Source organism: Schistosoma haematobium, chromosome 3 (genome assembly GCF_000699445.3).
Source record: "Schistosoma haematobium chromosome 3, whole genome shotgun sequence".
Classification (NCBI taxonomy): Eukaryota; Metazoa; Platyhelminthes; class Trematoda; order Strigeidida; family Schistosomatidae; genus Schistosoma; species Schistosoma haematobium.
The window spans coordinates 30476773-30490854 of NC_067198.1; the positions used below are offsets into that span (position 1 = coordinate 30476773).

Genomic DNA, 14082 nt, shown 5'->3' on the forward strand with positions numbered 1-14082 from the left:
TGATGATTAAAATCAAATGTAATTAGAAACCCCTAGAGCAGACACGTCTTATTCTGTATGAAATATATTTTTGTTTCCTTATTTCAGTTGTTAGGTATAAATAAATCCTACATTGTAAGTATAGTCAGGTAATTTAATCTGCATATTTAAGAAATGATTTTGAGCAAGTTAGTTGCAACCGTTGACAAAGATATTTTACTTTTGATGAAAAATCAAGTCTTCTTTTCTATTTTGGACAATAGGATGTAACAAAATTTGATTAGTTTCAGCTACTTACCATTCTTTATTGTTGGAAATGCATTATTCTGATATTTTTATGTTAACTTAACAGTTCTCAAATATTATATTGATTCATAAAGTTTTTTTTGTGGGGCCCTTAATTTTGTCGTCATGTAGACCGAACGATGTTGTCGAAAGGGCTCTCCGCTTTAGTGGCCCGAGATCTGACTCCAAGCAGGTCGTAATGATGATTATTGTTGAAATATATATGTCGCCTACCCTCGTAAATAATCATCGACTTTAATCGCGTTAGTCAGTAACGGATTTAGATAAGTCAAATAACGAGAATGGACTTTTGAATACATATATTTTGTATATGAAGCGAATCGAATAAAGAGATGAGAAACGGCGAGCGGTGGAGATGGCGGGTAAGCCAACTCCCATTTAACCGAGCGTTAATGAATATTTATAGTTACACAAAAATTTGAAATATTCCCATATTGATTTGAACCTTTATTATTATTGCTTATCAAAACTAATGCACCTGTTGTCACACCATCAATTTGTACTTTTCACATTTTACTTATTATGTAATCTTTTCCATTGTTATCACTGACTTATAAACTACCTTGATTGGTTTAATAATTTCGTATATGCATATAAATATTACTGTATATTAGAGTAAAGCCTGATGAGGATCTAATCGAAAACAATATTGTTCGCTTATGTCTAAGTTACACAAAAGTAAGTTAAAGACATGGGATGAGAAGTGTACACACACCTACGCGCTCATATAAAAACAGTCAAGATTGATAAGCGAATAATTAACAAGGTCGGAATGTGACTCGAGTAGAATGAATAGATTGAGCTGTCCGGAAGCTAGAATAAGATACATGGGCTTAATATAATAACCGACACTACAAGTTATTAAGAGTCACCACTCATAGTACTCGTCGGAATATAACAGAACTTCGCATCATTTCAAAATTTATTCTAGTCCTTTTATTTTATTTTGGTGATATGTTAAACCTAAAGTACCAATCTATAAATATTCTTCTCCGTTTTTCATTCAGAACTATTTCTTTACTTTCAAAATTTTTTTCAATAATAATCGTAGAAAAATATTAATTTCTATGTTGTTTATCTTTTCTTCACATTTTTTTCGTTTGTTTGTTTGTTTGTTTAGTTGTTTATTTACATTTATATTCTTCTATTGTTACTACTTTAATTACCCTTCTGAATACATTTCTATCATAAGATAGTTTAACATTGTATTAATTTACTATAAATGTACCGATTTAAATAGATTAACTTATTATAGTTTCACTTAACTATCTATCTAATTAACTAATATAAAATTTACAAATTATATTCATCTTTATTTAAGACATTAACTTTAAAGAATGGAAAAACTTTCTTATACTCTCCTTTCTGATAATAATGATAATAATCGTTCGTTATTTGAATATATCAAATTATCAAGTTCATTTGTAATAATGATACATAGAAACGTATGTCCTAATTACAATGTTCAACATATTTATTATACATTAAAAATTGTCTGATTTCTCATATACATATGACACAAAAGAGAAAAAAAAACACTCTTTAGGGAAATTCGAATGATGAAAAGTATTTTCATCTTTAAATTCCTTTAAATAAACAGTCATTGAATAAGAATACGTGCTATGACAACATTATCATCCAGTAAATAGCCTTGAAAATATAGAAAAAATAAAAAATAAAACAGATGGTTTCTTTTAATATTCAAGGATATTGTTCCCAAATTAAACAATAAAGTATCAGTAATTATGTTTGTTTCATACAGTGAATTCAAAGTTTAAATAATTTAGAAAATATCTTATTATTTTATGTTGATGTTTTTCTGAAATAGATAATGAAATTAAGTTCATCATGATTCAGATACCCAGTAAAACTGAGTTATATATATATATTGCAACATAAAGAGGAGTAAAAGCATATTTTTTGATGGAGTTTTGTTCTCTGAGCTACATGGCTTGGTCGTGGAGCTTTCATCGTTCTTCTGAACGACATCATCAGCGCAAACTTCATCACAAACGTCTATATGAAGTTTATGCTGGTGATGTCGTTCAGAAGAACGATGAAAGCTCCACGATCAAAACATCTAGCTCAGAGAACAAAATTCCATCAAAATCATCCACCTGAGCTACAAATCTTCACCATCTTAGGAGTAAAAGCTGGTTAACAGAATAACTATAGTTTACATCTTAGTCTCTCTTTGGATTAAAGTAATTTAATCAAACACGATTTGAGTATTTCTATACTGTGGTGCATTAGTGTAATGAACAGGAACACAAGTAAGGACAATCGAATATATTTGACACAAAATTACAGAGTATCTCAATAAAATCTGAGAATCATATAGTAAATAGTTAATTTGCAAAATAGCAATCCATCGTCTTAAATTTCACTGTTCCTTTTGCAAATAACGGTCCATTGTCTTAGATTTCATTGTTCATGCATTTTCATACCAATTGTGTTTCGTTCCCCTTCTTTCCTTTTCGATCTTCTACTGAAATACATTCTATGCCTGACCATCGTTATATACTACTTGTGTGGATATAAGTAACCCATATCACATTAGCAATAAATGGTTACTGAAACTTAAGTACTCTTTTAATTATTATTTACATGTTTTACCCAAATATCCAAACATAGTATCACAGATAAGCTGATAACAAAATAGATAAATCGCGTACACCACAAACGAACATAATAGTTTATAGAAACAATGAGACAAGTTCATGATGATAGCTCTAAATTTGTATTTTAAGTATACTGAAAAATAGAATAGCCCTAAAATTCCGAATGTCTCTCATTATATTTTTATGTATTTATCTGTAATTATCAAAGATTGACTATTCAGCTTATATGCAAATAATATTAAAATCATTCATTCAGTGAATCAATTTCATTTCTAATATAAAACCCCGAAATCTCAGGTCATTTTTACATTTGGAATAGATGGTGTAGGCGAACAAGGCATCCAAGCAGTGATTAATTAATGATTTAGAGCTCTATAGTTTTATGAGTTCATCAGCTACGGGCAGCAGTTATAGAAAGCACATTATAACCGAACGAATTCCATAAGTTGCGAAAATTATATACGTTTTTATTTCAATCTGTCACATTTGGCTATCTCATGACTATATAAGGTAAATCATCATACAGATACACCTTGTTAACAAGTGTCAAGTAGCACGAAACTTAGGTCCAGGGTTTCCTGTTGACTACCTCCAACCACCATCATATATCAATCATATATGCTTTCTATAGTCATAATTCCAACTATAGAGCCTATTTGATTAATGTTTCTTTCATACTTTTAACTTGCATATTCATTTGTTTAGTATTTTATCCTAAATGAATGATGTTTTTTACATTTTTTCTTGCTTTTTTTCTAGGAAGCATCAACTCTATACGATCAAGGAAAGATATAAATACTCTAGATTGTAGTCAAATTTGAGGATAAACTTTTTCACTATTGCTCACTGAAATCGCATTTTTCTACTTACTGTAAATCGTTTAATCATTTCGTAACTCTATCAGATTTACATATTTCGTTGAAACAAGGTTTATATACATCCCAGAAATTCTATGAATTTTCGCAAAGAATCAATAATTTTATGTTCACTTACGCGTGCAAACCGTTGAGATTTATTATGTAAACTAAATTCTCATAATAATGATATATGAAAGAGATTAATATTAAGGTAGTTTGATACAACTACTACAATAAATGAATAAACTTATTTATAAAATTGGCTTTATGAAATTGAAATATTACTGTTCAAGATAAGAGCTTTATTTCACTGATCTGTTAAGTTTCATGGTCACTGTTTAATAGTTATATGGAAAAAGTTGAATTTTGTATGTCTTACTTAAGAGATTGAAGACCTACAGAGAAATTATTACCTGATTCCACCAAGTCTACGTATATGTTTTCACTCATATTTTTTACAAATATCATTCTTGAAACAGTGAGGATTTTTTTTCATCATTTATAGTTTGAGCATTCAGTTTTAATTAGCTTGGAAAGTAAAACGGATTTCTATCTGTCTAAATTCTAACACCCTAGACAGAGACAGATGAAGTTGACAATATAGCAAACAAACAAATGTAGATACTATCAACTATAGCGAGAATCTCTAATACAAAAGGAATAATTGGCACCGATCGATGAAAAGTTATTAATGACACCATTCGAAATCTCGAATAAAAGTCATATCATTTAAATTCTCAATATAAGTCAATCATATCAAAATAAAAACAAAAATCTGTCTCCACTATCATCTACATAGTTCTTTTTAACAGCCAAATTAGTGGGACTATAATTTATGGACAACCTTTAAGCGACACTAAAGTGACCTTGAGACCATCCACCTAATCACTAGAACTAAATGAGGGTTCTAAACCAATGTAAAGAATTAAAATTATGATTTACAGTTGACGGTTAAGATTAGAAATCGATATTAGCTAAAATGTGCCAAAATCCAAAACCTATTATCTTATACTTGATTAGTTCATCTTTAAATTATCGTCTCCCTGTTAAATTTACAACAACAAAAAAGACTAATATTTGAACGACGAATATTCTTTTCGATAAATTCTCTTCAGGTTCTACGATTATATATCCAAATTAATAATCCGAGAAATGGCCAGGTTAAGGGTAAAGCACATGGTTTAAAGTATGTGAATTTAGGATTGTTAAACAAAATACAATAAAATTGTTGACGTTGATATGATTCACATAGAATGTTAACTTGAATCGGCGTATATGTTAAGTGAAATTTAAGATCCACGATCAGAATAAATATGAGTCAAATAGGGTGAGAGAGAAATAATAGTGCAATTACAATTCGGTCAAATGTTTACTGGAAGGCTATATTGTGTGAAAAATTAGTAAGACGTAATAAGGAGGGATAAATGCGAAGTGAACGAATCATGTATTGGGGAGATTAATAATGATGTTTAACCAATAATAATAATAATAATAATAATAATAATAATAATAATAATAGTAATAATAATAATACAAAGATTTGTGTATAAAGATAAAAGAGACAATTACAATTTCAATAGTTGAAATCATGAGTCAATTGAAGCTAGACAACCATGGAAAACCTGGAAGCACTGGACGGCCGTTTCGTCCTATTATGGGACTCTTCAACAGTGCGCACCCACAATCTCTGCCTCGTGAGATTCGAACCCAGTACCTATCAGTCTCGTGTTTCCAGGTTTTCCATGATTGTCTAGCTTCAATTGAATCATGATTTCAACTATTGAACTTTGCAAAAATCTCCACAAAACCCATTCTGATAGTAATCAACTGCTAAGTGGTGACTGACTTCAAGAGGCATTTCCTGGAGTTCTAGTGAGAAGCCGTTACCAATGAAGTTCAACCAGGTCTGTTGTGAGATATCAACTCACTGAAGACTATGGTATACGGTGGCGCAACTTCGTGGATTGGTTGAAGCTAAACATTAACACCGTTGGATGTCGGCTCAGTGGTCTAATGGTTAAGCGTTCGCGCGCGCGACCCATAGGTCCTGGGTTCGAATCTCATGAGAGGCATGGCCGTGGATGCGCGATGCTGAGGGGTCTCATAATAGGGCGAAATGGCCGTCCAGTGCTTCCAGGTTCTCCTTGGTGATCTAGCTTCAGTTGACTCATTTTTTTCCAACTGTTGAAATTTCTGAAAATCTGCACAAAACCCCTTCTGACAATTGCAATTGACTACGAAAGGTCGAAGTCAAATTGGGTCACTCAATAACTAAGTGCTATGGCCCAAAGCCGCAAATCAGAAGCAGCGAATTATCTATCGGACCAAGGACGCGTGAAACACGTGCGAGCAACCTAGAGTCCTGATTGGTCCTGCTTTCCGCCTAGCCCAGCCAGTTAAGTCCAGAACACCAATCTCAGTCTCTGCAATATGAATTCTTATATTTCAAACATACTGAGTTTATATATCAATCAAACAGACCACAACGTAGCATAAAATAGAAAATAACGTTTGTATAAAATCCGGTCAAATGTGGCTGTGAATGTGGGAGGCAGGGTATAATTCAAGAATAGTGAAACGTATAATAATGGTTCATAGGTCAAAATAAAGTTTATAATAAGAGGAATATGCATATGAATAGTTTAGTTATTTAACAATTATACGATAAAAATATACGTTTAGTATTGATCCATAAAAGGATCCTAAAGTTACCATTCATTATGTTTATCGGGACCTAACACTAAGATTACTATTGATTAATTGTCCTTGATGTTGGCCAGGGGAGGATGAGTAGTTGAAGATATTACTTTTGTAGGCATAGTTCCGGTTTCTTTGTCCGGATGGCTACTGCTTCATTCATTTGAAGGACTTTAAGTCTGATAAGCTTTGGCAAAAAAAATTACTGACCATATACTTTGCCCTTAACCTGACCATTTTTCGAATTATTAATTTGGATATATATGAACTGTAGAACTTGAAGAGAATTTATCGAAAAGAATATACTTCGTTCAAATATTAGTCATTTAATATTGATGAGAATCTTTAAACGAACAAAACAGAAAGCAAATTTATATACAATTTGTTCAATTAAAACACTTACCTACACGTTTGAACTTTATCACATTGCGTTAATTCAATTTGTATTATTGTATCATGTGTAAATATTAATAAAGAAAATATATCCATTGTAGAATAATTAAATGCCTCATTACTTGATCTTATTTGTATAGTTTTATTGAAATAAGATTTATGAAGTAATAATAAATTTGTTATTTTATGATGGTTTTTTGATAGAAATAATTGTTTTATAATATAAATATGACCAGAAGTTATCATTGAGATCATTGATTCGGATCTATTATAATCATCAATTGAAATTGGTTTAGTTAAATTAATATTGTTTTTATATGGATTTAATTGAAATGGAAATAATTCAGAGAAATGATCTTCTATTTCATTGAATAATAACATTTTGTAAACATCACCATTATCTAAATAAAGTATTTTTTTTGTTTTTTTTCAGAAAAAAATCTTTTTTTAATTAGTTCATCAAAACTATATATATATATATATAAAACTGATATTGAGTTAAGTAAAGAGATTGAAACTGATATAGTTATCTAGGAAACTAATACTAAATCTTCAAAGGATTAATTTAATGATGAGAACAAATCAAACAATGCTGGAGATTAAAGATTTTATTTAATAAGTTGAAACAAATTGTTATAGAATTGAAAGGTTATATAATCATTAGAATAATACATGTAAGTGAACAATCGTTTTCAATTAGATCATCATCAGGCTTGACTCTAATATACATGAATATTTATGTGAAAATGTGGCGAGACTCTAATTTATGGACGAGCCAATCAGAGGCGTTTTAGAGATTTTAAGGTTACGGCGCCAACTTCAGTGCCTAATGCTAACGTACGATCGGTTCACAGGAAATTTTGTACAAAACGTGATAATTGAGTGGCCATAACAAATAAAACGGTGAGACTATAATTTGTGGACGAATCAATCAGGTATAAGATAACAGATCTCTGATTTTGGCGTGAAAGTCTTTCATCCATTTGGCTAAATAAATTTCTGGCATTATAGCTGATGTCGGTTCGTGATGAGAACCCCATATACAATTCCCAACTGGGGTAAATTACGACAATCATTGTGAACTGGATAATAAAAGCACCAGTAACACTGACTGCAACCAGGTACTGCAATATATAAGGATGATTGGAGAGCGTACAGATTCCTACATAGGCTTGATTATGTGCATCGTGTCGTTATCTACAAGTAGCATTTTGTGCACTCAACAACCGGAGTGTACATAAACAATATTGAAGCTATGTGTTTGAGGCTGAAGTAGTTTTTGAGACTATATCATGACTCGAGAGGCCGACTATTCTGTGGACATATGGATGATTTCCTCTACTGCATACATTACGATTTTAGAACCTCTGAACCTCTTTCTAACCTTGACAAGTTTTTGAACCACGCATAGGGAGTGTATCCACTTTATTTCCATGGTTTTGTATAACATATTTTTACTCTATACTGATTGTTTGCTGATTGGCTAATATTTCTCAAGTTCACTGAAGATTCGTCCAAAGGTCATCCATAAATTAGAGTCTCGACGTAAAAATACATGTTGATAGTAGGAAGACAGGTGTACTGATCATAGTAAGAATAATAAAAAGTCATGTCAGTAGTTAAATATTGGAAATAGAAGGTTAAATGTTGGTAGATAGACTTAGAATAGTCATCACGAAACACTAAAACCACTACGTAATAAGAAGTGAGTAAATAATTAGATAGTGAGGAATACAAACGGAATGAGGCGAAAAATTACAAACAAATACCGGATGGGAAAATAAGATTAATGATAACAAAAATAAATTTACCGCTTGTTAAGTTATAACTGGCCACGGAAGAGATAGGAGGGTTAGAAATTTCTTCTCTACACATGAATTGGGGTTATATGTACAAATTCCTACGGCCAAGTTAGCCTCCTCAATGTGCATTTACAAATTCAGCTGCTCCTGTGGAGGTAGCCATATCGGGTGTACTACCAGGCAACTTAACCAACGAATGAGTGAACATCTACTAGCTTGGTTCATAAAGGGCTAGATAAAAACAATACACACTTCTGTCTTGGCACATCTTATGGATAGCGGTCATACTGTAGATAAATCAGAAGCATTTCGAGTGATCTATCATATAACTCCATCATATCCCAATGGAGTTCGTTCCCGTCTCGTACATATAGCTGAAGCTATTGATATACTTTTGTTATCGTATTTTATTATTCTTACTATGATCAGTACACCTTTCTTCCTACTATCAACTTGTACTTTTACTTATTATATGTGGTGACTTATTCTATTTCACTGTGATTATTGACTTAAATTACCTTCATTGGTTTAAAATTTTCGTATCAATATTCATGTATATTAGAGTAAAGCTTGATGACGATCTAATTGAAAATAATTGTTCGCTTATATGTGTTATTCTAATTTTCACAATGGGAATCTTTAATATATAATCATTAACGAGAGCTGTTTATACAAAACTGTATAACCTTAACAGTTGCTAGAGAATAGAAATAAGAAGGCTAATAATAGTAGAGAAACAAGCAACAGATTGCTGATCGTTTGGAAATTGTAAATATTAAAGAAACGTATATGTTGAATTGATTTCCAAATTAATGAGAGTAAATAAATTACACTTTTTATACGCAGAAATTCTTTTTGGTAATGTGGGTTCCGACTACCTCGCCAGAATGCAATTAAATTTATGTCTTGCGAGTAAACAAACATCCGCCTTATATAATAGACTAACATTTACCTGACTACGAAGAATGCTGTTCAGATATTCTACTACAAATATATCTCGATGTAACTAGACACAATGATGTGGATCATTTAGAATGATAAACATAGACTTTTTAAAAACAAATTAAAGCATAATAAACTCAGATTCAATAAAAATTTCTTACAAGCTTTATTATTAGTCAATAAATCTCCATTGGGACAGTATGCTTTAATGTAGAGCTTATATGATAAACTTTGCTAAATTCTTTTATTAATTATTTTTCAGTCTGTCAAACCAAATTTGATACACTGCATCGTTTGATTGTGGCAAACTGTTATCATATTATAGACGAAATATAACTTAATTTTATTCAAACGGATTTTGTTCTCTCTCTCTCTCTAGTGGCGGCCAAACCAAAACGTGGCATCAGTGCTTAAAGTCACTACCTTCTTGTCTGAGTCATGTTGGTAGATGCCGATTACTGGGTTCGGGTCCGCGTGACTATCGTAACCAATGGTTGGAGACTCTTGGTGACATGGCTCAGAATCGATCATAATAGCGTCGGTGTATACACTCTCTATCTTCCCTTAAACTAAGAGATTAAAATCGCTTCATATCTTTTTTTCTACGAATTAATTCTTTCTTCCTGTACTATATCCTCATATGCAATCTTGCTTTTATATATTACCACCTTTGAATTAACTACTTTTATGAATCCGGTGTTCATCTTGTTGTGTTAATGAGGTATGGCAACTTGGACCGATGCATATATATGCCTGGTCCTACGTTGTAGCTGACTGACTGACTGCTCTCTACCATATAAAAGTGAGATACAAGTCTTTTGAAATCAGAATCAATCGGATAAAGCATGTTAGTCAATAAGTAGACCATACAATCAGGTCACGACTGTATAAGTGAATGACTAGCTAACAAAATCTATCATTCTATATTGGTTAGTATTTCGGACTACAATTTTTTGTTCGATATTAGTTTTTAAAGAGGTATCTTATGTTAATGACACGTTTCTTGGACTCTTGTATTTCCTTGAATATCAGTTCATTCGAATGCTTATAAAAATAATTTAAACTTGCAAACGTTTATCAATTAAACAAAGTTATATGTTGTCCTTATCAAATGATAATCTTCCCATTCATTGTTTTAACAACAGAATTTGTATAAGATTTAACCTCATTACATAATATTACAAACCGATAACTCACTCCAAAAAAACATTCTTAAAATAACATACAAAACAGCACATTAATTTAACTGTTAGTTTAATATTATTTGTTGAGATCATTTACTACTTGCTGTCACTTTATGTTAACACCGTCCCCAGAAAGTTTAACTAATTTGAATAACACCAACAGTATATCACTGTGTCACATGACACACGCATTTCGGTAGACCTGATTGACATATTTTGGTAATTACTGCTTTGTTGTTCCGTGCTCTCTGTTTTCCTTTTAATTTCTCTAGTTGTAGATAATTATCATTAATTCGATCTGGCACACGAAATAACCCTAATTATTACTTATTTACTTACACTTGTTACTCTCAATGGAGCATAGGCCGCCAACCAGCATTCTCTATCCCACTCTGTCATTGGCCTTCCTTTCTAGTTTGATCCAATTGTTGTTCGTTCTTCTCATGTCTGTCTCCATTTCTCGGCGTAATGTGTTCTTTGGTCTTCCTCTTTTCCTTTGACCTTCAGGATTCTATGTGAGGGCTTGTCTCGTGACGCAGTTGAGTGCTTTCCTCAATGTGTGTCCTATCCACTTCCAGCGCTTCTTCCTGATTTCTTCCTCCGCTGGGATCTGGTTTGTTCTCTCCCACAGTAGGCTGTTGCTAATAGTGTCCGGCCAACGGATCCGAAGTATTTTGCGTAGACAACTGTTAATAAACACCTGTATCTTCTGGATGATGGCTTTCGTAGTTCTCCAGGTTTCCGCCCCATACAGTAGAACTGTCTTGATATTTGTATTGAAAATCCTGACCTTCGTGTTGGTTGACAGCTGTTTTGATTTCCAGATGTTCTTCAATTGTAAATATGCTGCCCTTGCTTTGCCGATCCGCGCTTTCACATCTGCATCAGATCCACCCTGTTCATCAATGATGCTACCCAAATATGTAAAGGTTTTTACTTCTTCTAAATCGTCTCCGTCAATTGTGATTGGATTGGTGCATGCTGTGTTGTATCGGAGAATCTTGCTTTTCCCTTTGTGTATATTGAGACCTACTGCTGCTGAGGCTGCTGCTACATTGATTGTTTTCTCCTGCATTTGTTGTTGCGTTTGTGATAGGAGGATCAGATCGTCTGCGAAGTCTAGATCGACCAGCTTCATCCTAGATGTCCACTGTATACCGCGTTCCCCTTCAGATGTTGACGTGTTCATGATCCAGTCGATCACCAGGAGAAAGAGAAAGGGTGGGAGTAAGCTAATTACACCGTTCATAAATCAACAGGCTGTCCATTTAAGAAAAATTAAAAGTTCCCGGCTGATGCATTGGATCACTGTAATACATGTACTACCTAAACAATTACTGAACTAGTATACTTAAAACTTTCTTCTATCACATGTCTGTTCTGTACATCTAATGTTCCTCTTTATATCAAACTGATCATGCCTGTAAACTGGTGGGAATTCTGTAATTATTATTTTCAGAATATAAATAAATTTACAAAAAACAATAACTTACTTGTTCCAACATAAAAAATTGTATAACGTATATGTTTTATTTGTCCAGGTTGTGTTTTATCTTGATAAATTTTAGAAACATGACGTGGATCAATAATAAATCCAGTAATTTGTGAATGTGCTTCAATCATACCAAAAATATCTAATTTTTCTGGATAAACTGAATCAATTAATAATGATGCTTCTAATGCTAAACGTTTATTTGATGTAGTTGAACCTGGACACTAAAATTAAGTATATAAAATTAAAGAAAGAAAAATCGATTGTATAATTTTAAAAAAATATTTTATGTATTTTTATCTCTTCTCCTTATGGAATAACAAAGTAACTTACTATTCAATAAATGAGTAATCTTCGGATAAATCAATTCGGATAAATCAGTATTAAACATTCTCATTGTGAAAAAAAGAACAACACATATAAGCGAACAATTATTTTCAATTAGATGGTCATCAGGCTTGACTCCAATATACATGAATATTTATACGAAAATGTTAAACCAATGAAGGTAATTTAAGTCAATAATCACAGTGAACTAGAATAAGTCACCATACATAATAAGTAAAAATACATGTTGATAGTAGGAAGAAAGGTGTACTGATCATAGTAAACCTTTCTTCCTACTACCAACTTGTATTTTTACTTATTATATATGGTGACTTATTCTAGTTCATCATGATTATTGACTTAAATTACCTTCATTCGTTTAACATTTTCGTATAAATATTCATGTATATTGGAGTCAAGCCTGATGACCATCTAATTGAAAACAATTGTTCGCTTATATGTGCTGTTCTAAATCAATATTTAGCATATATTATTTACTATAATAAATATATATATATTACATGATGTACTTTTATTAAAATAAATCAAAATTAATATTGATCAACTAAACTAAAAGTACCCTACCTATATCACTTACTGTCTATTTTCAAAACTGTCATTATTATTTTGATGCTTTTAGTGTTTAAAATCATATAAATAATTTAATGTCTTAGATACTAAAAATTAATTAATAATACATTGTTATTAAATTCTAAGCATGGATTGCCGGTGATGAATACACCTGTATTTTCACAATTATATTCACATTACCAATAGCTTGAGAGTTAAACTCTACTAAAAGTTGTAGGTATCATTACTAAGGTTTGACTTGATAATTTCGAATAAATTGAGAATTGGGTAGGTTGTTATGAATAAAAATGATCTATTTATGATATCTCAATGAATAGAAAAATTAGATTTTCTAACGTTTCGTGACTTAATGTGAGTCACATCTTCAGAGAATAAATAACCAAATTAAAATTAATCCAAGTTTAAAAGGAACAAAGTAATAGCAGTTCACGCCATTTTTAAAAACCACAAAATCGATTTTAAAAACATCAAAATATTACTAAAAGGTTTTTCCAACTACAAAGAAAGAATAGTACCTGAAGCGTTCCATATAATGCTTAATAATACTACTCTCAATAGAAAAGAAGGCCTCATTATACAGCCGACTTGGACTATCCATCCAACCTACCATGTCTGATATTATTCACATTCTATATTATTATCTTACATGCGAATCAAACTTTTTCTTTTCGCACCACAAAGGTCACATTTTTTGTCTCTGACCTTGCACACACACACACACACAAAGTTACATACATGTCGCTTATAAATCACCCTGACCGAAGTGACATGACATTGACTTGTTCAGACCTGATTTTTCATTGATCGCACATAATATTCTTGCGTTGTTCATTTTTACTATTTAAACTTGGATTAAATTTGATTTGGTTATTTATTCTCTGAAGAAGTCGC

General features: G+C 31.8%; 1 protein-coding gene across 1 annotated transcript in view; it reads right to left on the minus strand.

Annotated features, from left to right (window-relative positions):
• MS3_00005493 (uncharacterized protein) overlaps positions 1–14082 on the minus strand; it is a 58767-nt gene that overhangs the window by 26533 nt on the left and 18152 nt on the right. The window contains exons 7-8 of the mRNA XM_051213568.1: positions 12275–12497; positions 6864–7254 (exon numbers count right to left, since the gene is read on the minus strand). Of these exons, the coding sequence (XP_051069559.1) occupies positions 6864–7254; positions 12275–12497 (614 nt within the window). The remainder of the gene's footprint in view (positions 1–6863; positions 7255–12274; positions 12498–14082) is intronic.